At 38.2% G+C, this 27,599-nt stretch overlaps 1 protein-coding gene across 1 annotated transcript in view; it reads left to right on the forward strand.

Moving 5' to 3' along the window:
- The window catches only part of SUSD1 (sushi domain containing 1), a 44,153-nt gene extending 21,788 nt beyond the window's left edge, over positions 1-22,365 (forward strand). Inside the window, exons 11-16 of the mRNA XM_027709025.1 lie at positions 360-546; positions 11,872-11,965; positions 13,056-13,311; positions 17,610-17,649; positions 18,478-18,571; positions 21,349-22,365. Of these exons, the coding sequence (XP_027564826.1) occupies positions 360-546; positions 11,872-11,965; positions 13,056-13,311; positions 17,610-17,649; positions 18,478-18,571; positions 21,349-21,487 (810 nt within the window). The 3' untranslated portion in view covers positions 21,488-22,365. The remainder of the gene's footprint in view (positions 1-359; positions 547-11,871; positions 11,966-13,055; positions 13,312-17,609; positions 17,650-18,477; positions 18,572-21,348) is intronic.
- The last annotated feature ends 5,234 nt before the right edge of the window (positions 22,366-27,599 follow it).

The following is a 27,599-nucleotide window of genomic DNA, read 5'->3' on the forward strand; positions in this document are numbered from 1 at the left end:
TTATGTGAGATTACTTTTATTACACACCATGAGAGTATACTGCAGTGAAAGTGAACTGTTCCTGGAAACCTATATGTTAGCGGGAAATACAGATTGGGGGAAGTTACCGTATTAATAAAAAAGAGGATAGACTGGAGGAGAAGTGAAAAAACGAGGACAATGTCAGATCTGATCAAGAGGGAATGCAATTCCTGTCAAATTTTGGAAGCTTTGGAATTTGAGTAACTATCAGTGCAAAAAGGTTTGGTACTCTCTGTTGATGCGTTCTGCTGTTTCTTCTCATTAAGAACATGAGGTGACTGAATGCAAGTAATATATTAAAATACTGCAATTTCCACGCTGTGATTGTTTCGTTGCAGTTTCATGTGCGAGGCCAGCGTTGGTATCAGAAGGACTTCATTCATGAAATGACCTTTGAACTTACCACACACAAGAAAGCTCCTGAAGTTTGTTTTGATTTACACCCAGGCACCAATTACTCTGTTAATATTTCCATGGTAGCTTTGAATTTTTCAATGCTTGTTTCCATGACAACACAAATTACAGGTAGGTCCTGTCATTTATTTTATATATTTCCAGTAACACCTAGGGGGTGTAAGAGACTCAGCATTGTTAATCTCAGTGTTACATGGTGGGTTGCCAAAATACTCTTTCCACACTCAAAATTGTTCATTGTTTGTTTTCACCGGTTTCATAGGGTTTTACAGTCCAGTGGCAGAAGGGGGAGAGAAATGAGGGTGCAGAGTGTTGAAATATCATTTTGGCACAGCAGGGAAAAGATAGTTTGGTGAGTTAGACACAAGATTGGTCTCTAGGAGAGCTGGGTTAAATCCCCTGCCCTGTTAGAGCCTAAGTCACTTTTTCAGTAAGAATTAATAGCACAACTGCACTTTATATGGGTATTTGTGACAACAGATAACACTAAAATATGCAAGGATTTTAGGGTATGGATGGTCCTGCCAGTACCTCAGACAGCCACCTTTGCCTCTGATTGGCAGAGTACAGAACATAAAAGCCATTTGAGCAAATATGGTTCTGTGGGGAGAGCCTCAGCTTCACAATTCAGCGAGATGTATGGCACTAAATGCTGTGATAATAAACATAGCTAATTTTTTTGTTTAGAATGATTTTGCACCCTCCTTGTACCGTCAGACTCTCTCTGATAGGCTATTACTGCTGCAGTATGAAGTGCAGTGTTTGATGATGGTATCACCTTTCCCATCAGGAACATGAGTTGGAATAAGACAGAAACATGGGAGCTCCCTGGTGTCTGTAACTTTGTTCAACCACTAGATGGAAGCAATTCTCTTCTGACTGCTTAGGAAGAACTGGGGATTTGTGGGGATTTTTGAAATTGATAGTGTTACTGTATTTTTAATAATAAATCTGATGGTTTTAAGCTTCATGAAAGGTAAAACATCTCTTGTTTTCTAAAGCTACTGTTTAGATACACAATGACCTGGATTTTTTTTTTAAATGAATTTACAGTAATGATCTGATAATTCATTTTCACAAGTTTCCTGTTGTGCCCATGAGTAGTGCCTGTGAGTTCATGCATCTTTGTAAAAAAACTAGTATGTTGTTTCAGAATTTTGTTGACTTAGGTAATTTTTGAATACATGCTCAGAGTATGAGCTACTCAGTTGTTAGCTCTTTACTTTGTCATCCTGTGATATTTCCTAAATTCTGCAGATTGCATCAGGTCGCTTACTCAGCAGTGCTCTGGAGAACACTTTGCAGCAGGTGCTTTGTGAAGTGGTATTTGTGTCTTGGCAGCTGAGTTAGTGCTTCACAAATGCACATGCATAGCCCCAGGAAAGGTCCTTGCATGAAATTTAGGTCATTTCCATTTTCAAAGAAGATTCCATTACACAAGCCTTTTTATATCTGGTAGTTACTTTTTTCAGTAAGCAGTAAAAAGTAGTGTTGCTCCATCATATTAGGAGTCTTTATCTAAAACGTGCCATGCAAACACTTATTATGCTTTTTTCAACAGAAACCAAAAAGTAAAGATATGTCTTTTTTGCAGTTGAAATCGAGTGAAAATTAAAAAGCAAACAGCAATCATGCTGCAAAACCCACCAAATAATAAGAATTTAAGTAAGATGTTAAATGTGTTGCTGTCTCATCTGAGATGAAAAAGATATATTTGAAGTTATTCTTCTGGCAGTGTACCTTTGACTTTCGGAATTGCATTGTCTATAAAAGTAACTTAATTTATATAAAAGCTATTTAATTTTAGAGGTAGGTGTATAATTTTCTTCTTCATTTGTCCAGTTATTTTGCAGTCCTGTATGTAGTAAAACCAGATGGTACCATGAAAATGCAAGATATGTCTTAAGCGCAGAGACTCTAAGGAAACAGAAGTTTACAGAAGTGTTTTACTGTTTATGGCCTCATTAGTTGTTTAAGGTTTCATATGCCATCCTTTAGAAGTGCATGGTTAGTTGGCCTGTTTCCACAGCTAGGGACAAATCCAAATGTTGTGTCTCCTTGGCTTTCACACACCTCCTGCATTTTGAGAGTTTGGGAAATCTTAACTGTGGTGTTTCAACTGGTATGAAGAGACATGTCCCAGACAATTGGATGATCAATGCCTTACAGACTAGATTTCCTGACAAGGATAGTAATCTTTGTAAACTTTTAGACTGTTGCAGAATACAGTAAGTATTATGTATGCTAGCAATAAGTTTGTGTGTTTTTTCAAAAAAATAAGATTTGTAAATGCATGTTACGAAAGCTGCTTCTGTGTCCTGAATATCTGTATCTGTGTACCTTGTGAATGAGGATGTATTATGTCCATAGTATTTCTAAATAAAAAAAAGCAAGAACTCAGGACTTAAAAGCCTGCTTTTCTCTCTGGCAAGTAGCATTCTCTAAAAAAATAGTTCTGTGCTGAACACAAAGTTGGGTTTGCTCATCACATCATGAATGGTAAATGCAGTCTATCAAATGCTTCATGGATCATTGAAATTGTGGTCCATTTGTATGTCCAGTAACAGGCATCTTGCACAGTCTTTTATGTTGCCTTTCTTACTTCGGAGAAACTCTCACCACCTGAGAGTTTCCTGAAGTAGGAAATTGAGTCAATTATGGAAAATTATTAGGCAGTGATTGTATTGTAGTTGTAAAAAAGATGGTAGCAAGATTGTCTTTTAAGCAAGACGGGATTTTGTTTCTGTTTCCAGAGAAGAAAAGGAGCATCTTGTGGGCATACGTGCAATTACACTGCTTACACATGGCTCTGTTCATTTTCCTTTTGGAATATCATTTATTAAGACATGCTCGGACAAGGCATTGTTCTTAATTTCACTATATGTTTTCGTATAATGTAAGATGATTGAACTTTTGCAACCACTTTTCAAGAGTTTGAAAAACAGAATAATAGACTAAGTGCTGAGACTTTTTTACTTTCACTTCTAATGTTCTAAATAGGAATAATTTCTTCAGTTGACCCACATTAAAATTCTGCTGATGTTTGAATCTGTGAACTTTGCTTTGCGTAGATTTTTTATGAAGGATATGACAAAACTGTGGTCTTCAGAAAGTTCACAAATGCCTAAATATTTACAGAATCTGGCTGGTCTTTTTTTTTTGGTTTAGAGCAGACCGCTATGACTTAAGAAATCATAAGACAGAAAAGACTTTTTTGTGCCTGAATTACCAATTGTATTTCCTTCCTGTAAAATAATTCGTATTAGATTGACTAACGGTTTCTCATTGCTCTTCCTCCTCTCAATTTTCTGCTTAGAATCAAGGTGTATTTTGAGCTTGTTCAGTGCGTACTATTCACATGTCCTGCAATTTCTTGCGTATTTGTATGTGTGCTTTTCAGTGGGTTTGAGTAGGCTTGAGTCTGTATTCCTCAGACAGTTTTAGTACTTCCTGTGTTTCTCAGCTGCTATTCTTTGTGTTTAAGCCCATAATATTCCTGCAGGCCACATACTCTTGCTTGTGTATCATCCTTCTCTATGAACACTTGAGTCAGAATGTAGACACACAAGCAGAGAGCCTAGAAAGTGACTTGAATTAGAAGAAGGTATTTCATCACAAATGAAATATAATCTTCTAGAGCTCTGCACTTTTGTGTTTGTATATGGAAAATATATTGCATTAGCAATCAGATTGTGATGTGATTTGTTCACCTGCCCATGCACACATAAAAGATAGACTATTGTTCTGCTCTATTGTATGATGGAAAAGACTTACACTTATTCTTTCACAAGGGGAATTCTTCAAGGTCTGGAAAAGGAGGGAAACCCCAAGACCTACTGTCCAGTGAGGAAGTGAAAGACTGTTGGAGCTGTGGTAATCTGACAGCTCTTAGTGTGATAACACACAGAGAGAAAATCTGGAGATCTGGAGAATCTGGAAGGATTAAAGTGTGCAGCTTCAGAGCACAGGAATTGCGAAGAAGGGAGTTTCTGATTTATGTAATGGGGAAAGGGGAGTGATGAAAACCTGAGCGTGATTTCTTTTGTTTTTAAAGTAGGGAGGAGATGCCAATCATGTAAACACTTTTATACATATGTATGCACTTTGTATTTTTATGCACAGACTATTCAAATACATGGTATTTAAGTTCATATGAACTCCACTTCTCTACCATTTTTCTGAACTCCTTCATAACAAGAATTTTTCATAAGTGTCTGTGAAGTCATAATAATTCTGAACAGTTCTCTCATTCTGTTTACAAAGCAATTGATATCAGTGACACAGTCTGTGCTTTAAAGCCAGTGCTTTACAAGTGGAATAAAACTCTGTCTTTTTACTCTTTTCCATCTGTATGAACTGGGGCCTCTTTAGTAAAGGCCTGGTACATTACAAATTTATAGTGAAAATTAAATGAATGAAATGCAAAATGGAAACAAACCAATACAAGAATAGGCTGTGTGTGGGAGGAATATAGATTGTAAATCCTGTTCAGCTATGAATTTATATGAGAAAAGGTCATACATACACCCTGGTACTATTTCCATTTTAAGATACAATCACAGAATCATAGGACAGTTTGGGTTGGAAGGGACCTATAAAGGTCATTTACTCCAACCCCCTTACAATCAGATCAGGTTCTTCAGAACCTGAATGGTTCAAGGCGTGGCACATTGACCACCCCTCTGGGATGCCTCTTCCAGTATTTTACCACCCTCAGTGTGAAAAATTTCTCCCTTACTGTCTAATCTGAATCTACCCTCTTAAACTAAAACTATTATGCCTTGTGTTTTCAATACAGACCCTAAAAAGTCTGTCCCTGTCTTTCTAAGAAGCTGCTTCAAGTACTGAAAGGCCACAGTAAGATCCATCTGGAGCCTTCTCTTCTCCAGGCTGCTGTCTCAGCCTTTCCTCAAAGGAGAGGTGTTTGTCTCTGATCATTTTTGTGGCCCTCCTCTGAACCTTCTCCAACAAGTCCACTTCTTTCCTGTGCTGAGGAGCCCAGAACTGGATGCAGCAGTTCAGGTGGAGTCTCACAAGAGCAGACTAGAAGGAAAAAATTCCCTTATCCTGTTGGCCCCACTTTGTTGGATGTAGCACAGGACACAGTTGGCTTTCTGGATTGTGAGTGCAGGTCATGTTTAACTTCTCATCCACCAGCACTCCCAAGTCCTTCTCCTCAGGGCTCCTCTCAGTCTGTTTTCCACCCAGCCTGTATCCCTGCTCAGGTGCAGCACCTTGCACTTGGTCTTGTTAAACCTCATGAGGTTCCCATGGGCCCATTTCTTGAGCTTGTCCAGGTCTCTCTGGATGGTATCCCATATCTCAGGCATGTCAGCTACTCCATTCAGCTTGGTGTCATTTAACTGTATGTATTCCAGTAGTTTACTAAAACTAAGCTTCTTAAAGTTACATTTTCTGTTTGGCTAGGCTGCTGATAATGCTGCCTTGTGTTGTTTTAAACATTAAATGTGGAATACAACAAGGCTAGTTAAAGCAGTTAAGAATAATAATACATCTATAAAACATATACCTCTCCTCTTTTGTGAGGAAGCAAGGAAACACTTTCTGTTTACACTTTCCTCATTTTAAAATCTGATATTCACGCAGGAAGCTTTCAACTTTGTTGTTTCTCAGGACAGAGGAGTAGAGCTAGGTTTTGAATCGTCATCAGGGAAGGAATAGCTGGGCAATTGTTGCACTTCCCATGTCTCTAGATCTTACCAGCACATTTGCCTTTGTGTCCAGCTTACTGCCAGGTGTACCCCTTGCTGCTTGTCCCCCCATTCTGCAGCCACAGCCTGGACACCTCCCCCTGGGTCTGCAGAACTGTTCCAGGAGAGAACGCTCAACTGTTTCCTACATTGTGTTTTCTGTGTTAGATTTTTGCTCCTAGAGATCACAAGGGAAAGGTGCCACAGGAAGATTCAGAGCAGATGACAGCAGATGACGAGCCATAAGAAATGTTCAGGTAGAGGTGAGCCAGGAGATATGGGACAGACTGGATCAGCTGCACACATGGCAGCAAAGGCAGATGACTGTAACGCAACCTGGAAGTGGTCTGTCCAAGTAGAGGTGAGATGTAGGTGAATTTACCTACAGAGCACCTGGCCCAGGGGTGCTCTGCAGCCCAAAGCAGGGCCCCTTCAGGCCCTGGCTCTGACACAGAAACACCTGACGAGGCACAAGCTGGTTCCCTGTCTGTTGTGTGGCTGTGAATTACACTCACTTGGGGGTGTGGGAGCAGGTCACTTGCTGATATGTTCAAGACTGAGAGGTACCAACCAGGGTCCCCTAAACCACGTCTCCTTGCTTTTGTCTTTCTTTCCTTCCTTGCCTAGGATCATTTTATTTCAGAGACATCCTGCCCCTTGGCAGTATTTTGCCTAAGAAAAAGGACTATTTGTGCAGCAGAGCTCAGGCTCTCCCAGTGCAGGAGCCAAACTCACAGGAGGCCAAGCACACCACTGCAAGCAGAGCTGTGCCTGGCTGGTGACACGGCACCGGGCACTAGTTCCTTTTTTACTGTCTGCCTCATTGAATTCATACCTTTCTGATGATGAACAGGATGGTGTGACATTCAGTCACAGATCAGGAAAACAAAGGCCTCAGTCAGTAAAGGAAATCACATGAGCAGGATTTCCAGAAATGACCAGTCCTTAAAGAAGATTTAAATGATCTTTTTCTGTAGATGTGGTCTTGATTTATTCATTCATGTTCTTTCCTTCCCTTCTTTAAATAATGTTTTTCTCTTAAGTCAAAAATCTCTTTTCACTCTCTATTTAAAAAATGGTATTTAATATGTACATTAGACTTATTTACTCTTCAGACACTTATACAAATGATAAACAACTTTTTCTATTGTACTAATATCTCAAGTATATTTTTTTATTTTATTTTAATAGCAGTGTTTTTGACTTCCTTGTTATAAAATTCAGTAAAAACCTTTTGGGCATAAAGCCCTTAAATAACCATGAAAAAAATCCCTTGTTTACAAGAAATTAGGATCATAAAAATGGTCTTATTTCAGCAAAGGGTTGTTTTAGTTAAAACCTGGCTTTAAGAGGGGTCTTTGATTTGACTTCTCTGGACTGTCAGTTTCAGTGAAGAGTTGCCATGTGGTTTTGGACTTTGTGGTTCAATTCCATTATTATTTTTAAAGCTTTGTCATTACCGTAAAATGATACAGGGAAGCTGTAAAGAGGGCTATACTGGCACCAAGAAAAGGTCTTTCAACAAGTTATATTCAGTTTAACTGGTATTATGTATATCTATATATAGTGTGGGATAGAAATGGATTTGTGCATTCATTTTTAATGTGACCGTATGGGCAACTTACAGCCTTTCTTCCCTGTATTATATATCCAAAGGTTAGTAGCACAGTGTTGTCCCAGAGTTACTGCTTCAGAGCTGTACAAAAGATCATGTGACAGGAAAGGCATTAAATGTTCCTGTTACCACTCCTGGAGAATGTCCTGAAAGTTCACATATTCCTTTTATTGCAGTGGTTTGCTTGTGCAGTCTTCAGCAGTAAGCAGTATAGGCATTAACCAGGGCTTTAAACAAGAAGTAAACAGCTCATTTCTAGGATTAAAGAAAAAATTTAGCTCTTCTAATGTGAAGTGGTTTCGTTATAACTAATAGTGAACTGCTTCCAACGTGCTTTTTCTGAAAAGCGTGATTACAGTGTAACACCAAGCAGGCTTTTGGTCCAGGCCTGCGGTATTTCTCTGTGCTGCTGCACTCGTAGGCACTTCCTGTCATATGTCTTCTTTCTTGTAGCTTGCCTTCATGTTCAGAGGGAGAATTGCCAGATGGATTCTTATTCTAGAAAATTAGCCTGTATATGAAATGTTCAAGTGTTATCAACATAGCACTGCTATGACAAGGAAGTGCTTAGAGTGGGACTATCTCTGAATAAACTTGCATTTCTTGCTATGTTCTTCTGCTACAGATATTTTAGTCTGTTTTGCTGATGAAGAGTTAAAAAAAAAACTTTAAGAAAGGCAAGGTGCTAACAGCACCTGAACAGACTGGAAGATCTTGCTTTCTTCTCTCAGCCCACCTACTGCAAATCTTCACCTCTGAAGCGCTTCCCCCCTTCCCTTACCTGTTCTAGGTGGTGTTAAGTCAGTATTTTTTCTGTGTGGATTTTTAAACCTGGTAATAATGATGACGTCCCAGCAGACTTTTTTTTTTTTTAATTTTATTTTTAAATGTTAAATTTTTGGAAAGGTTCTTTTTTTATTAAAAAAGTCATACTGGGCAAATACTGCAGATGGAATAACTCCTTCAGAGTTTACTTTCTGGTCACTGAAGCAAAAATGAAATCTATTGCTTTCAATTACTGTTATTATTACTTCTTTACATTGTTGCACGCTCTTCACTTTTCTTATTAAAACAGGCACTTTGTCTTCTGTATATATAATAATTAGTATTTCTTACTAGAAACTAAATATGGCAAAAGACTCCAACCTTTAAAAGCACTATGTGTTTTTCCAGATTTTGCTCTCTTTTACCCACTTGCTAGGGCTGTCAGTGCTGGGTGACTGTTTATTTTCATGATTTGCATTTTCCTGTCAAATTATAGAAAATTTTAAAAGTAATTGTTATTACCTTAGTCAACATCTTTTTGTCCTGTTTCCCCTTGTGCTGCTTATCTGGAAAAATGATGCAAAACTGCTGCATGCAATGCACATTCTATCTGGCATTAAAGAAGAAATTCCCAAGTTTTTCTTGGAAATTGAAAAATTCTTAAGAGAAATTAATAATAGTGTCTCCTGGTGATCCTGAATGCCAAAGGAAAGGAAGATATGAGAAATATACCAGATGAATCTACCCTGACATATATATCTTACTGTCACTCTGTCAGTTGACAGTGTCTGTGCTGAGGAACCACTGAAATTAACAGAGAATTTATGGCTCTTAAATTATGTTTTCTTAAGTTTGCAATGGACAAAGGACAAAAAGATTGGCTGTCAAATGTCATTTGTTCATTTATTTTGTTCAGATAGAAATTCTTTCTCTACATATTGCAATATCTTCAGTTGCAGATATATTGAAAAGACCTGAAGCAAAGACCATTTCCTGTTCTTGCAAGCAGCCATGCAATATACCTCATTAACTCAGAAAACTCTCAGTTTTTGTAGAATCACAGAGTATTCTGAGCTGGAAGGGACCCACCAGGGTCATCAAAGTCCAACTCCTGGCCCTGCACAGGACAGCCCTGAGAATCACACCATGTGCCTGAGAGCATTGTCCAAACATTTCTTGAACTCGGGTAGGCTTGGTACTGTGACCACTTCCCTGGGGAGACTGTTCCAGTGCCCAGCCATCCTCTGGTGAAGAACGTCTTCCTAATATCCAACCTAAACCTCCCCTGACACATCTTCATGCCATTCCATCTGATCCTGTTACTGGTCACTGGAGAGAAGAGATCAGTGCCTGCCTCTCTGCCTTCCCTCATGAGGAAGCTGTAGACCACTATATAAATCTTATTCTCATTTCAATCCTAAACATTTGTAGCTGGTTTCTTCACTGGTAGTTCACCCGTAGCCTGGTTTTGAAAAAAACATGGTAAAGAGAATTACCAAAGCAGTCTGTTTGGCTAGGTAAGCCTTCAGGAGGTTCTCTTGGGGATGATTTTTGTCAAGGGTAAGGTAGGTCTTTTTCTAGCTAGGGATGCTTTTATGTCCTGTTAGCTTTATTTTGGGCATACTGTGCTTAAGTTGTATCCCTTCCCCTGTTTCATCTGAATAAAGCAGAGATCATGTAAGCTTTCAGATTTCCTCTTCATAGGTTACAAAATGTATGAACCTAAGATTTTGGTTCCCTCATGTAAGACAACTACTTCTTTGTCCATGTCTTCCTTGTATCCTGTGCTCTGGTTTCTCAGAGCTATGTAGCACTAATGACACTAAAGTGGTCACACCTGAGCCTTGAGTACCTTTGGTGGCACTATTCTAGTGTTATGTAAACCTGTTTCTTATGCTTTTTAGAGCAGCCTTTCTTTTCTTTCTGTTGTCATTTTGGTGACTAACACTCATTCTGCGATGTACTAATATGCCCTTCCTACTACTCAAAGGAAATTAGAATATGTAGTATACATTCTTATTAGTAGGCCCAAGTGTATCACCTTGTACTTTAAATGGATGAATTTAATCCTATTTTTGCAAAACAGTAGCTGTAAAGGTGATGCAATTCTTCTTGTGTAATATCTCTCTATTTCTAGCATTGAGCAGCAAAATTAATCTGTATGCACTGGGATTTTGCACAGTGATTGTTAACGAAATGCCAGACTTAGCACTTCCTTTTAGCCTTGAAAGAACTCCTGTAATAACCTTTCTGCACCCAGTACTACTTTCAACATGATGTATGTTTCTAGCTCCTTATTTAGCAGTTATTTGCCCTCTTGAGAGTTCTTTTAACAAACCTCATTTTCTCCTGCAAAATGAATGATTTTCTATGCTTCAAACATACGTGCACCTATCTGTATTCCAGCTGTTTGAAAAATCCATGCATTTCAGAGAGATTTTGCCTAATGTAACTTTGGCAGATCTGCATTGCTTTTCTTTTGGTTCTCTCCATGACATTGAATGTTCTTTCTAGCTCTAAAATCCTGGTTTTCTGTGCATAAGCACTGCATTTGTTACTCTTTATTTAGGTATCACATCAGCAACCTGATATGCTGGTATTCAGAAAGCCTAGCCATATCTGTAAATATCCGTACAAGTTCTTTCAGACTTCTGGGGTAGATAGTATCCATGCTTCACACTCTGCGCCCTTGGTTGTGCACACTGAAGCTGTTTTCTTTTTGCTTTCAGGCTAGTAGTGGTAATTTCCATATCAGTGTGCCATCGAAATGTCATCATTGCCATCGAAATTAGAGGGAGAAGTAGTTGTTCAGTGTTGGCCTTGATTCAAATTCCCACTAAAACAGATTAGACCTCTGTACCGATATTGAAATCCAGTTTAGGGGACTGGATATTGCTAGCTGACTGTGAGGAAGTAACTAAGGAAGTTGCCTTCTAGCAAGTACTTTCGGTGCTACTAAATTCTCCTTTTTTCGTACCATTTTATTTCTTGCAGTGGGTTCTGTACCCAGAGTTTCGTATTTTTCTTCTCCTTGGCCATTTCAGATAGTCTAATAGATAATACTGCTTCTTCCAAGTCTATCATCATTTTTGGGCACCTCTGTTTTCCCTAGATAGCAGCAGATATACTTCAGTGCAGGGTTCTGAGTTGGGGCTGCCAGGCCATGATGGTCGTATTTGCTCTGTGTTTTACTTGGCCAGTTTTAATTTGCCTGCAGGCTTTGTCTGTCAGGGGTTTAAGACTCAATGAACAAGGAACTTCTGGGGGAAAGAATAGCTGAGAACCCTGATGCCCGAAATATTTCTAAAACTTCTCTGAAGTACTGGTATTTGTTTACTTTTTTAGATCCCCCTTTCCCAGATGTAGAATTTGTTGCAGTAAAAGGTTCTACACCTTTGCTTAGACTCCGGAAAGCAGAAGATCAGAATGGACCGATCAGGTTTGTCTGTGTGCTCTTCACCCTTTCAAAAAACATTCTGCAGATTTATATTACTAACAGATTGGAACTGTTTCTGAGGGCTGGATTATTTTTGTTAGCAATGGGAGAAAATTTATGCTGTAACTCAGTTTCTCCTCTCTTAGCAAAGTAATATTTGCTTCAGATTCTCCTCTGTTTTCTGGAACAAAATCTGGTTCTGATAATTGTGAGTTTCCACAGTTGGCTTTGTGGTTTTGTTCTGTTTTGTTTTTCTTTTCCCTTTATTCACAGTGAGGTTGCAGTAAATCTTTATTGATGGCTCCAAACACACCTCTACTCATGTGATTTTCCTTTTCCAACAAACTCATGCAGCCAATTCCCTTTTTTTTTTCCCTAAGAGCCAGAGTGAATAGTGAATAACAATTTCAGAATTTATGCATATTCTGAACTAGTGTTTTCATGTTAGTTTATTACAAGCAAAATATATTTCCAGAGAAAAAGGATTTACCCCTTACTAAGTGCTGTTGGTGATAGAAGGGAAAGGTAATCATGATTCAATATTACAATGAAGTAGAAGATATTTGAAAGTTAATAATGTTTCAGGAAATGTCTAGTTTAACAACCCTAATAAATAGCTCTGCTGTCATTGGATACCACAGACTAAACAATGTTTTGAGAGGTCTGAAGACAGATTTTATTTATTTTTTTACAAATGGTATCTGTCCTCTCAATAGAAAAAGTCTTGTTTCTGGGAACTTACAAATCATTTTCAGAGGCAAACTGTGTCTTATTTCATCGTGAACTTTGATGAGAGGAGGAGGGGGAGATAGCCTGAAATATCTCAGTTTGATATTCTTCTGAACATAAATAAACATGTAACATTAATGAGCACGTCATGAGGAGCTCTAAGCTGTGCATTCAGTGCTTTAAGTTCAAAATGCAGTGGAACACACACAGAAATATTTTAGTATAAGAAGTGTTCATATTGGACATTGATAATAAAGAACAGTTAAGAGGCTACAAATAGAAAAGATAATACGAATTAATGAATGTCTGATGCTTTGTTCATTGAAGTAAGGGCTAATATTTACTTTTTTTTGTTTCACTCTAGTCTGTATCAAGTGATTGTGCTTCCTCTGGGTTTGCAAAGCACTTTTATTTGTGACTCCTTTGCTACTGCAACTTTCTTTAGTGACACCACTGATGTTAAAGGATATGTGGCAGCTGAATTTCCGGCGAAAGATGTTGCTGATAACATGTCAATTGCTCTTGGAGACAGACATTACTACGGGAAGTTTTATAATGCTCCTTTAAAGTTGGGAGAAGAGTATTGTGTTTTTTTGAGAATAATAAGTGAGTGGAATAAGGTAATGGATATTTCAAAACCTCTTCTTTACATCTGTTGAATGAAATGTTGCTGGGGAAAAAGAGGAAAATTTTAATATGTTAGGTTTTTTATGATGCTCCAAGGATCTGTTAGTTGACTTAATTAGATTAAATCTAAAGCTCTTTAAATATCTCTTGTAATTCCTTACAGATATTTATGTCATTGTAATGTTGAAGCAACTCTGGATGTCAAAAGATAAACAACAGAAAATTAGTAAAAATGAAGGGCCATCACTGCCCTCAGTAATTGAGGGTGTCTTTATTGGGCCAGAATTTAGTGAAACAGATTAGTATGAGAAATTAAAAACTACTCCTTCACCCATTTTAATTTTTAATCCAGTGTTTTATAACAAAATATTCCAGTTCTCCAAATGATGTGGACAAACTCCAGCTCCACTGGGAAAGCTTTGTGGAAAAAAAGTATATTACTGGCATTAAGGTTTTTATAATTTTAAAGTAAATATGCATTTTCAATTAGAAACAAAAAGTTTCTAAAATATACATCTGATCTAGTTTTCTAGTTGTATCTATCTCAGGGGTCAGCAGTTTTTAATTCTTTTATAAGTTCCAACAGTAGGAAGTTCTTCTCATGTGGAGCAGGTGATAACTCTATGTGCAATATAGTTCCTGAATGTCAAATATAAAAACTGAACTAAACAATCCCTAATAAAGAAAAAAAACCACCTAAACACTGCCTCACCTTGCTATCTGAAGAAAATTAAAATAGGGTTTTTAGGGCTTTGTTTATACAGCAAAAAGCAAGGAGGCGTGCAAAAACTGATCTGTGAGTCACTTATTTGGAAACCTACACAGAAATCTCAGTAAGTTAAGACAGCTTTTGTGAAGAAATGTAACTGCATCAGTCCAAACTGAGTGAAGTAAAACAAGTGCATGTAGTAAGATGTTTCTGGTATGTGCTGACCTGTGCAGCACATGTTTTGTATAGTATCTACTTTAACAATAGACTGAGAAGTTTTCTTATAGCACAGGTGAAGTGGTTTCTGATCATGATATGTCTGTTTGTCATAAACTTTTAATGTGTTTAATTATTAATGTGTGAGAGGAAAAAGTAGGGAAATGACAAAAGAAGGCATTTCAGTTCATAAATAAGTTAGCCCAAAATATCCTTCAATTTGGACAATAAACTGTATTTTTTAGAGAAATTTACTCTGTGGAGCAGGATTGTTTATCAGTCAAATGTATAAAAGTTTGGCCTCTATAAGCACTGCTAAATACATCCTTGGACTTAGTTTATTTATCCTTGGGTTTTATGCTTTGGTTTCCCTAGCTCTTTCCCTTCAGTATTTTCTGATAGTGGGATATTTTTCCTTTTGTTACTTGTCTGGAGGCCTTTCTTGCACAGAACAGAGCCGATTCCTTATACATCTCTGCCAGCTTGTTTATTAAGTGGCTTCTAAGTTACATTATTCTTTATCTTTCTTATAGATTATTTCCTGATCTTTCATTGCTAACATTTGCAGACATATTTTCTAGGGTGCTGATTTAATGGATTATTATTGCTTTCATTTGTCAAAGTCGCTCTTGCTTCCTGCCATTTAGAATGCACCAGCTCCTTAGTATACATTTAGTATACAGTATGGCTTTTGTTAGTTGATGAAGTACATGAAGTTACATACAATACTTATGAATCATTTTTAGGATCACAAATACTAAACAGCTTTGGTTCTCAGCTCTGCTTCTTTGAAATAGGACTTAGACCAATGTTTCAAAAGTACTGGCTTGTCTTCAGTTCTCATGCCCGCGTATTCTGTGCAATTATTGGTATTAAAAGGTTAAAAAAAAAAATCAAAATTATTAATTGAGGCTTATTCAGTTTTGAGAATTTCTGAAAATCTGATTACTTAACTAACTGAATTTGTATTCAAGAGTTAATATTTAAAAGTTGCTTGGTTGTTTTTTTTTTTCATTTGCTTGGCACCTCATTTATTAGTACCTGTGAAATCAGCATTTCTATAGTGTCTTTAATTTGTTAACACATTTCCATTTGAATACAGACAAACTAGAAATAGATGCCATAGACTTCTAACTAATGTTCTCATTATTGACTTTTATATTCTGGCATGCTTCAGGGTCCCCTCTGTCTCCAGACCCCCTCATACTGAGAATGGTACAATTTGTGTCATCATGCTGCACAATCATGACTTGATTGTAAACTTTATTTTCATTATTCCTAATATACCTGACATATTATCATGTTCATTTATCCATTGTTCAGATTTGGAGGTCTTGAGAAGGGTGTCTGCTGTGAGGTTTTTACTTTCCATTTATTTTTCAAGGTGGACTATTTAAAATGCATATTTCATTTATACATTTCATGCAGGATATCCAGATGTGTTAAAAGGCTGGTCAAATGATCCAAGGAGATCATTGGGGATACACATGGAAAGCAGTTAGGAAGTTAAACTTGCTTACGTGGAACAAATTGTCCACCGTTAGAAAGGTCCATCTCCACGAGGGATGATCCTAATTAAATAGCTCAAATGCACCTGGTACCTATTTTAATCCCCTGTGATTACTTTATGAATTCCATGCTGTGCAGAAAGCCAAGGCTCACAGTGAAGGGCAAGAACTAAAAAAAAGTGTTTAGAATTTAAACTGATTTGAGATTAATGTCTTTAGCATAGCTTTTGTTCAGTGTCAGCATCAGCTTTTTTTGAATCAAACAGTTTGTGCATCCAACAGAAGTAAGAGCAGGACTGTGAAAGGTGAAGGTGACATAGTCTTTTCAAGAATAAAGCTGTGGGTTTGTGTTTGTTTTGGTTTTTTTTAATTGGAATCAAAACAATCCCTACTGTGAGAAAAATCTGTTAAAATTAGCTTAATATGAATTATCTGAGGAAAGTCTATATGCATGACAGAATGTTTTTCCTCCAGAACTCTTTCAAGTCTGCAGCTGTGGAAGTGGTTTCTGTCTGCAGTTTAGCTACCTGTGTTCATCCAAGTTGTAATATGGACTTTGAGATCGATGGATATTCAAGTATTTAGAGGAGTAATTTCACCTTTCTGGAAAGGTGCTAATTGTATCAGACAAAGGGATTTATAGTTTGATTTAGTATAAAGTGCAGAAATGTGAGCTTTTCTGCTGAGAATCATGGGACCTCTGTAACTTTCCTGATGGGCAGGAGGTGGCTAATTTTCTGCACACTAGAGTGTGTCATGAATGTAGCTATTTCAAAATGATGGCACTCATGCCAGTGCCTCCAAAATCTGGCATTTGGGTGAGCTTTTAAACCCACCCCTTGTTCTTTATCCTTCCTCTTCTAAGAGGATTTTCTTTGTCAGTCTTTTGTCTTTTTAATTGACCAGAAAACTCCTTATAAAAAATGGGTTGAAGAATCACTGAGATTCCACAGTTCAGCATGCAGACACATGAAATAAAGAATGCAAATACACAAGATTAAACATACAAAAGTGTCTTCATCCCTTTATGCAAATACTTAAAAATGTAGCCTTCTATTTCATAGAAATGTACTGTTATTCTGTACCTAAATACACATATTGCTACATGAAAGATACATGAATTGTGTATGCATTATGGGAAAGTCTGTGAAAGTAATTTAGCAGGAAAGTGTGTATGTAGAAGCACTACAAAAATGGACTTCACAGTAGTTACACAATAGACAAGAACTTAGAACAGAACTTCTTTTGTATTTATGACTGTGAAGTGCTGGGGGGAAAAGCTTTAAATGGACCAAAGCTTACTGTAAAGAAACCAAAATTGTTTAACAAGTCTGCAAAAGCAGACCCCTGGTTACATTTATTCAACTGGTGTGAACATGAACTATTATAAGTATTCTATACAAATTGTTAGAAATTACCAAACAAGTTGTCTTAACTGAAGAAAATGCTAGATCCAGTATCTATAAAGCACATCATTAGGTACTATATTTTAATATATATGTTCTGCATGAGGATAGAGTTAATACAGCGTATTCAACCTTATCTTTGCATTTCATGAATTCTGAATCCCTATCGAAGAAACTTCAAAGATCCTTCCATGTTACTAACATGCCTAGGTTGTAGAAAGAAAGGAAGAGTAACGAGCTGAAAGACAACAGTGAGCCTTTCATCAAAACTCTATCTCTAATCTTTTTATAATCTTTTAAAACAAGCTAGAGGTTGCTGTTAGGGGAATAACAAACTCTATTCCCAATAGTAGTAAAATACAGTATGTTGTGAATGGCTGATCTTTCAGAGGGTGTTAGTAATAATAAATCTCTCTCATGAGAAACAGTGATTTTTATGTTTTCACTTTCAGGTAAGAACACAGTCCTGTGCTGTTTGGGCGCAAATTAAAAGTAAGTCAATTTTTCCTTAATTTGTCATAGCTTTGCTTGGCGGCATAAACTAATAATTGTTGTGACTGTTTCTTCATTTGCTATTAATGATCTGTTGATTTTGAGGATTGAAAAGGTTAGAGACAGAAAATTTGCCTTTCTCTTCAATATTCTCTTCTAATGGATTCAGCAATCCATTCTAAAATGGATTCTCTTATTTGTCCATGGTTTTCGATGTTGCTATTTCTGTACATCACATCCAAATCTTTACAGCAATTTTTGTGCACAAAGGATTTGAAGCAGAGAAAATGCGAATTTTAGAACTCTATTTTAAGATAGCTCTATATTGGCTTAAAGAGTAAAAAAAAAAAAAACTCAAACCAAACAACAACAACAGCAAAACCGCACACACACAAAAACAAACCCACCAAAAAATCCTGAAAACCGAGCAACAACAATAAAAAAAAACCAAAGCAAAACCAACTAACCAACCAGCCAAAAACCCCACAACATTCTAGCTTTTGGAGGCCACTTTATTTATTTTATAATGTTCAGGTGGTCCTCGGAGAATTAAGTCTTTTTATCATCTTAAAAAAATAAAAGATTCCATGCAAAAATGAAAAATATGGCTAATTTTTGTACTTGTAAGGGCAGTTTCTTAGATATATAGTGGCATAACTTAAAAAAACCCCAAAAAGTAAATTTCTTAGCATGGTTTTATTGTGATTTACTTTTTAATTATAAAATGTTTCCAATTAATCAGTTTGCCTCAGAAGAGTTTGAAATCCGCTAGAGGTCAATTTTTGGTATTTAGTTTGTTTGTTTGAATGGTTTGGTATTTTCTTTCAGGTTTGTCACCCCCTCCGCAGTACATGATCGCTGTTGGATTGGGGTCAGTGGCTGCCGTCTGCCTTATACTGTTCCTGTCATTCTCAGTGGCACGGTACGTGTTGTTACTAACTCCAGTTCTATGACCCTCCTCTGCAAGGCTTACGTGTTTTTCTTTTCGGATGGCTTTTCTTGCCAGCCTACTTGGTTTAGGCATCTTGGGTTCTTAGAAACTATTATCAAGAGTAGTTTTCGTGGCCAATAATTTATTCCATTGCTTGAACTGATGTCGTCTGTATCTTTGCGATCACTGGCAAAACATCTGAAAATCATGGGGCTTGTCTTATTAAAGGAAAAATTCAAGACAGTGAGTAGCACCAGGACTGTAGTTCAAAAGTGTTTTGATTTAATAGGAACTAAATAAATGATGTTTATAGGCTGTTGAAATGTTGATGTACTTTGCTTATGTACAAAACCAATTTTTAGTCCTCCCAGCTTTATTCAAAAGGCCTAAAAGGATTGTTTTTCAGTAGTGATTGACCTTTAGCTAAAGGCCACAATAAAAACATGTTAGAAATTTTTAAGAAATTTATTTATGTTTCATGATTCTTTAAGCAGGGTTGGTAACATTATAGTGGTCTTTCTTTCATAGGTAAAACAAATATGCGAGTTATGTGATTGTGGATGTCTGTGTACATATAAAATATCTTAACTAAAAAATACGTCTTTGTTGTCGTTTTAATATGCTTTTCTCCAAGAATAGTCTTCTTACTTACGTCCCTTGAAAGGTCAGGAGCCTCCAGCTTGGGGGCTGTGAAGTACAGCATTGATTGGTTAAGCTGCTTATTTTGCATTTGGAAACAGAAGAAGTTAGTCTTATACAGGGCTAGAGAAAGTAGGATTATTCTGATTGTTTGTGGTTGTCTAAATTTCAAATCAGTTCTTGCAATCAGAGTTCCAAATTAAATGTTCTCTGGTGTCCTTTTTTTTCTTTAAGTACTTCCCTTGGAAGTAGCATGCAGTGGTAAACTTGAGCTTGCAGTCTTGATTTTTTTGGGGTTTTGAAAACAATGCCGGAGTCAGGTTTGATATTTGAGGAAGAAGGGGCTATAACTGTCTTGGTTTCTAAATTACTCTTCCTAGCAGGGGGCTTATTGCAGGAGGAAGGGCTCCCGTAGCCTGTCACGATGTGAAAGGCTTCTCAGTTGTTTCAGTTTCTCTGGTGAAAACATGACAGGGGGATATTAGTACCTTTAAAAATTATGTCATATCAATTAGGATCATAGTGATAGGATAGCAATTTAAGAACACAGACAGCATGGGAAAAATCATGGATGAGTGTGGACCACTTGTGAATGAGTGTAAAGAAGACAGACACATTTCGGTCTCCTTTTAAAAGGAGTGAGAGCAAATGAAATCCTTAGGGAGCTGGGTACATTGAGTACATTTGTCAGGGGTCAGGCTGTAGCATGGTGTATTTTTGCAGGAGAGGATTTAATAATTGAACAAGTATCTTTTAGGTCCTTGATCCCATGTACAGAGAAATTCTTGAATCCATTCTCCTGTTGTAGGGAACATCATGCAGAGTCCTTGGCAGAAATTAAAACTCCCCCATCTCAGTGGGAGGCAGAAAAGGGAAAACCCAGATGGCAGTTGTGATAAGACCCTTCAGAGTGCTCACAAGAAGTATCTGTAATATTTATAAGTAACAAATACTCTTTTAGTTGTAATTAGACATCAGTTTAATGCATTTCTGAGCAGGAATATGACTTGGGAAAAAAAAAGCATGTGAAGTCAGCCTTCTGCTCTGTTCAGTTGCAGAATCATGGTCCTGTTTTATGCACTGTACTCCAAGATAGATGTGGCCTAGTAGGAGAAAGAGAAAGAGGAATTTGACAGGAGAGACCTGAGGTCTATCTGATCCAACTTCAAGCAGGGCAATCAAATGGCAGGATGCTTAGCCTGGCAGAGGAGATGCTGCCAAGAAGCATGATACACAAATACACAAAATGCCATTATATAAAGGCCAGCTTCCTGCTGTTCGTAGTGCCAGTGGTATGTGTACCATCCATGGACAGTGTACCCATGTGCTTCTGAACTGTAGGAGAGGGAGGCATGGGAACAGATTGATTTGAATGCAGCTTCTGGGTGGTCTGCAAAGGCAGGTTGAACAAACTTGTCAGTAATGACACAGCTACAGCTGATCCTGCCATGGTGTCAGGTGAATGGTCTCAGATTATTTCTTGAGGTCCCTGTAAGCTTCTGTCACAAAGAGCCACTATATTCAAGTGCTCACCAGCTTGCCACATGTCTGCAGCCTCAGGGATTATGTTACTGCAGTGGGTTAGATTGTGAATTCCCACCAGTGTGGCTGCTGACAGCAATTTCAACTGTTCCTCAGTGAGTAAAAGTCTGAGACTGGGTTCACACAGTGAAGTCTGACTCTGATGTCTGTAGATGTTTATTTTTGTAATTTTAAAAATATGTTAGTCTATAGTTATTGTTATTAAAATGGCTAGTTACTCACACAACTTGCTCCACTCCTCTCAGTTCTTTGCTTTCTTTTATATGTGATACCCATTCATATGCATAAGGACAGTGCCAGAACTTCAGATTTCTGCAGATCTGCACTGGGCATGAGTGCTGTTGATGGCAAGGTTAACCTTGGTCAGGTTATCATCAGGTAACCTATGGGAATGCTTCCGACCCATCTCACACTGGCTGTAATGTTCATAATTTATATCTATAGCACCATGAGTCCTCAAAAAACTTTAGAAACGTTGTCATGTATCCCATCAGTATGAGAGATACAAGTTCTTTGTCAGGTCCATGCTTGTGTGTTGAATGATTTGTGAGTATTTTTTCTAACTGGAATTTTTTCTCTTTCTCCAGCTCTTATCTCCACAGCACAGCGCATCCCCCACCTGCTGCTGTAGCCTGCGAGGCTGTACATTTATCTGCTACAATAGATGTGGCACAAGCAAGGATTACATCATCATTCCTGGAGACTGAAAATGTCTCTCTTCTCTGATGAGTTATCCCCTGAAGTCAGCATAGAGAAAATGTACTCTTATCACTGCCAGCGTCTGTCAAGTATGGACATATCTGCATGTCACATATGTACTATAGCAGTTGAAATGTGTCTGTCATGGCAAGTGAGATGTTTGTTGTCTTCCCTTATTCCAGATGGTGTGATGTGTAAAGGAGAACCTTCCCTCACAAACAGATTTGTGTCTGAGACATTATCATGCATTCTGTGTGTTGGTCACAGGCTTTCAGCTATTCCAGCTGCATGAGCGCCTGATAATGAGTGCTTGTATTGTACTCGATTACATGAATAATCCCCTGATTCAGTTGAGACTGTCTGAGGATTAACTGTTACTTAGATACCTTTGGACACATAAACTAACCCATTATGAGAGAAAATAGAGATCTACCTTTATATGAGATAAAGTACCTGTTGTATTTCCAAGTATAAGGGTAGAACACTTTTATCAATCACTTAGGAGTAATGGTACATCAGTAACGTACGCTTGCTAGCCATGAAATTGTCACATTTAAGTAGTATCAGCAACAGAGGTGTTTCAGATATATTGCAATCATTGCTCATAGCAATTAGCAATAATTGCAAATAATATACCAATCTATAAAACTGCAGTTTGACAAAAAGCTGACTAGCCTAATTAAAGGAAGGACCTACCTGTGTTAAGTGCAGTTTGTTAATCTCTGTTCTATAATTACTGCTGAGTAAAGCCATTAAATTTTTGTCTGGTTAGTGGGCTGGTGTGTAAGATCTGGTTAGAATCAATAAAGTACAATTAACCAATTTCCTATGTCATACTCCCAGTTGATATATTTTTTTCTCCTATAAGAAAGAATCAAGTGACTGATTACTTGTACTCCTGTTCAGAGGTCGTTTTGATATATTTTAGCAAAATAATTCTGTTAACTGATAAAATAAAGAAGCAAGAGTTTTGCTTTTTACTCTGTTTTGTGGGTTTTTCAAGTTATGTTTTGTGTTTTACCACTTCAAATATATGCTACCCATTTTTGGAATTGTAAGTTCTTCAGATTCCTACTGGTTTTATAATTTTAGATGTTGTGTCTCTCTAGGCTTTGTAATCAATTTTTTGGTATTGAAAGTGTAACAGCAGATTCCGTACTTAGTAGCAGAGACGAATTATAGTCAAAGAGAGTTTTCAATTGCAGCATCTAACTGAGAGTGCTTTTTTCAGATCTGGGCACATTTCTGTTATCCAGTATTTCCACTGCTTACTAAATCTACCCTTCAAGTTAGTTAGTACCTGAGTAAGAACACCTTTATTTGGATTAGGGATTAAGAGTTGATGGCATTTTCTGTTGCTAATTGAGAAAGGACAATTTAACTGTTCATAGTGGACAACCATGTCTTAATTTTTCAGTTTTTCCTGTGGAATTCATTCTCACAAATTCCACATCCAATTTCCTTTCTCAGTTGAATAGATTGCAAGGTTTGGTATAGCAGTACAAACTGCATGACTTCATTGTAATTCAATCTCCTGCAGCTCTGGTCCTGTGAGAGGGTTCATGAGCAGGTATTCCTGTATAAAGGAGAGCCAGAGAGGCAGGAAATTATTTGAAGATACAGATGTTCCATCCTCTGTGAAAAAAACCCCAAACTTCTTTTACACTTTACTAAGATCCGCAATGTGCCAGTATGTTAAGCAGAATCAGGAATATGCATCTTGTCAGTGGGTATAGTGGGAAAATTGGAGGTCTTCCTGTAACTTTCAACAAGTAATTTGTTTTCTGTGTGCCTCTTCTTTACCTACCTTGTTTTTTCATAATGTAAAGTTTTCAGAGCAGGGTTTTTTCTTATGTATACAGAATCATCTATACTTCTGCTGGGACTTAGACAATGTATTTAATGACTCATTTGGACATCACACAGTGTAGCTCAGAAATTATCTGGTAAGGGAGAAGATACAAGGTAGGATTCTCTGCTGTCTTAAGTTCTCCATAACAGCTACAGCCTTGCAAGTTTCCCTCATTCTCTCTGCCTCCTCTATCCCTCTTGGCAGACTTACCTCTGGCTGTGAGCCTATTTTCACAGAATCACAGAATATCCTGAGTTGGAAGGCACCCACAAGAATCATTGAGTCCAACTCTTAGCCATGCACAGGACCATCCCCAAGAGTCATACCATGTGCCTGTGATTATTGTCCAAATGCTCCTTGAACTCTGTCAGTCTTGGTGCTGTGTCCACTTCCATGGGGAGCCTGTTCCAGTGCCCAACCACCCTCTGGGGGAAGAACCTCTTTCTAATCTCCAACCTAAACCTCCCCTGACACAACTTCAGGCCATCCCTTGGGTCCTGTCACTGGTCGCTACAGAGAAGAGATCACTGCCTGCCGCTTCTCTTCCCCTCATGAGGAAGTTTTAGACTGCAATGAGGTCTCCCCTCAGTCTCCTCCAGGTTGAACGGACCACGTGCCCTCAGCCACTTCTCATATGGCTTCCCCTCAAGGCCCTTCACCATCTTCATTGCCCTCCTTTGGACACTCTCCAGTAGTTTAATATCTTTCTTATATTGTGACACCCAAAACTGCACACAGTATTCAAGGGGAGGCCGCCCCAGTGCAGAGCAGAGCAGGACAATCCCCTCCCTCAACCGGCTGGTGATGCTTTGCCTGATGCCCCCAGGACATGGTTGGCCTCCCTGGCTGCCAGAGCACTGATGACTCATATTCAACTTGCCTGTAAACGTTCAACAGAGCATTCCAGTTACAGGTCTCGTACCACCAGGTTTCCCTTATGTCAGTGATGTCAAATCTCTGGGACTGGGCCAAAGCTTTGAGCTCCTCTGGTTCGTTCCTCATGCTGTGTGCATTGGTGTAGAAACATTTTAGGTGTGGGACATTGTAGCCAACAGCTCATGAAGCAGATTGACAGATCCCATTAATGCTCATTTCCTGAAGTTTGGCACACCATTGCTCGTCACTGGCAAGTCTGGTATTTCCCCCTTCCCAGCTAGTTTAAAGCTCTATCAATGAGACCCACTAGCTCCTGTGCTAGAACTCTTTTTCCCCTCTGAGATAGGTGCATCCCATCAGGTGTCAGTAGGCCAGGTGTTGAATAGATCACCCCATGGTCAAAAAATCCAGAATTTTTCCCAGTACACCAGCCTCAGAGCCATGCATTGACCTGATAGATCTGCCTATTCCTATCAGTACTATTCCTCATTACCAGAAGAATCAAGGAAATCACTACCTATGCTCCTGATCCCCCTGCCAATCATCCCAGCGCCCTGAAGTCTCTTCTGACTGCCCTTGGCATTGTCTTTGTTATTTTGTCACTGCCACTTTGAAAAACCAGTAGTGGATGGTAATCAGGGGGCCTTATTAGACTGGAGAGTTTTCCAGTGATGTCCTTTATTCGGGCCCCTGGAAGACAGCAGACTTCCTGGTGAGTTGGGTCCAGCCTGTGTAGCAGGCCCTCTGTTCCCCTTGGAAAGGAGTCTCCTATTACAACTAACCTTCTTTTCCTCTTAACAGAGGAGGTCTTGATGCGGGTATTTATGCATGTAATAGTGGTGGCATGTGAAATGAAAACTTTATTGTAAAATACTCTTTCTACTACATGTCACTCTTCTGGTGAGATTTCTTTCGTTTAGTTATGATACAGACAGCCAGACGCCCTCCAGACTTATTTGTTTCAGTATTTATGTTATCAATCAATTGTACATGCATAGGCAAGCCAATATGCTCCATGTGTCTATGTATGTTCTCAGATTTCACTATTCTCAGTCACCATTCCTGTTAGTGCAAGAGGTCTTTCATTGTTTTGAAGGGCCATTTCATATTCAGCACCGTTCAGCCAGAGTCCCGTGTGAGCTCGCAGGTCTCCAGCTCAGATGAAAATATTTATGTTCCTAGTGACAGAATTGCTAGGAGGTTATGAAAGTCACTGAAAAATCTAACTGTTGCAATGCTTTCAAGGAAGGAGCTGGTGCCCTTGGATCACACACTGAGGAGACTCTGTGAAATTAGTTGGTGATGTCAGTGCTGAGCTCCAGTGTAAGGGAATAAGTGTCAGCATTGCAAAAGTACCTCCACTACTGCAGTCCCTGGCAGGAGGAGAAGGACCCTTTGGACAGCACAGGCACTTGGTCCTTTTGCCTCTGACAGAGGTGAGGTCTGAGAAGGCAGGGGGCAACAACGGTATTTGTGGTATGGCTATTACAGAACTGTTTCCATTTTGAGGTTAACAAAAATGGCATCTTTACAGTCACTAGAAAAAAAAAAGGGGGGGATACTTGCTCTGAAGCTCTGTTTTTCCTTCTCCCCCTCTTTCCCCAAATTTTTATGTGTATTTTTTCCAGAAATACCATTTTTGTTCCTGCAGTCTCACAGTTGAATAAGGAAGAGCAATCTTTTATTAGTGTTTTCCCACCACGAGGCATCGCATTTGATATATTTCAGTTGCATTTCATGTTTTATGTTCTGTCTGTCCTTGTTGGATCACCATGTTGTAAGAAATTCTATACATTATACGTGTATAATATACATGTGTGTACACATATGTGTAGTTTATTCTATTTGTTCCATTTCACTTCAGTAATTGAAGATATAGTCAAAATTTCATAGCAAGCATGGAGGAATTAATTTTCTGCCCATAGAAGTATAAAAAACCTAATAGAATGGTAAGTAACAGGGAAAGAGTTATAGAAATAAAGTCAGTTCTTAATAGAAAGTAATTTCTAAAGGCCCAGATTTTCCTCAACAGCTTTTAGCCTAGAATATTTTAGCCTGACTTTGGTGACAGTTCATATAAAAGTCACTCCTGTAGGCATCCGAGGAGAAGCGAAATGAGAGCAGTCTGGTGAAGATGTTTCAAGCTAATGGCCTAACATAACAAGAGTGTAGGTTTGGTAAAAGCCAGTTCTCAGCTTCCCCTTTTAACTGTTTCAAAGGACCTTCTCAGTTTCTCTCTTGGCTAAGGAAGATGTTAGGAAGTTCCATTTTGTTTTGCATTTCTGTGAATTCTGACCAGTTCTGGGTATTTTATTTTCATGTGACAATTGGCCATTCCTTTCCTCTAACCTGGAGTAATCATTCAGGCACAGAAGAACAGGGCCAGGTGAATGTGGAATGACAAATTAGTTGCAATTGTAAATATCTGCTGAGAGGCGGGGAAATAGTGCTTCAACAGCAGTTCTGCATTTTTACGGTATACCAGTCTCTTACTGGCAAATGAATAATATTATTATTATGTGATTATGAGGCATGTTTCAGAATGATGATTTGAGTGTTTTGTGGCTTAATGAAATCTGGCTTTTTCCGGTTCTTCTAAATACTACCTTAATCATGTTATTCTTCATGGCTTTAATCTGCTAGATGTTCATTTTTATTAAAATAAAACAGGCTCAACACTGGGCCTAGGTCCAGATATTTTGAGGATTTCACCGTTCTGCCCTAGATTTTCACAAAATTCCCTTGAAAGTATGGAATCTTCCAGATTCCCGCCTTGTGCCATTTAACATTGTTATTTCTAAATTTTGTACGATGATGCATATACTTACATTAGCCTAGAATCTGCTATTATGTTTTAACTCAAGATAGAAAGAGGAGAAGAATACATTTTGCATTTTTTGCAAGAAGATTGAAACAGTAGCAGTAAGAATGTTTCCTGGAATGGTCACAACAGTATCCAAACCGAAGACTCTTCAGCACTACTATTATTTATCGATTGTTTGTCTACACAGGAGGTCAGTGTGAAGCAAGGTAGATGGGAATTTCCAGCTGCATATTGCCTTTGTGTGATTCCATTTTTTTTTTATTCCTTCTTGAAAGATTTTTCTTTTAATGTGTCTAATAGCATTTGAAGTTAAATAGGATTTTTGGAGTTAGTTTAGGATCCTGTTGATCTCTTCTGCTTTCTGATGGGACTCCTGGGAGTTTGTATTTTTCCATTGCACAACCTGATAATTACCACAGTAGGACTGATTAATATTTTTCAAAGAATCCAGGCTGGTTTCATGTATTGGCTTTGGGCTTTGGGCATTTTGCAATGAAGAGCCATGCCATCTTTGATAAGGGTAGCAAGCATTTCTTTATCCAATTATATGATTTAATGCAAACATCATTTCTAGGTTTGCCCAGGTT

The sequence above is a fragment of the Neopelma chrysocephalum genome, unplaced genomic scaffold (genome assembly GCF_003984885.1).
Source record: "Neopelma chrysocephalum unplaced genomic scaffold, ASM398488v2 Primary Assembly neopelma1_96671, whole genome shotgun sequence".
Lineage (NCBI taxonomy): Eukaryota > Metazoa > Chordata > Aves > Passeriformes > Pipridae > Neopelma > Neopelma chrysocephalum.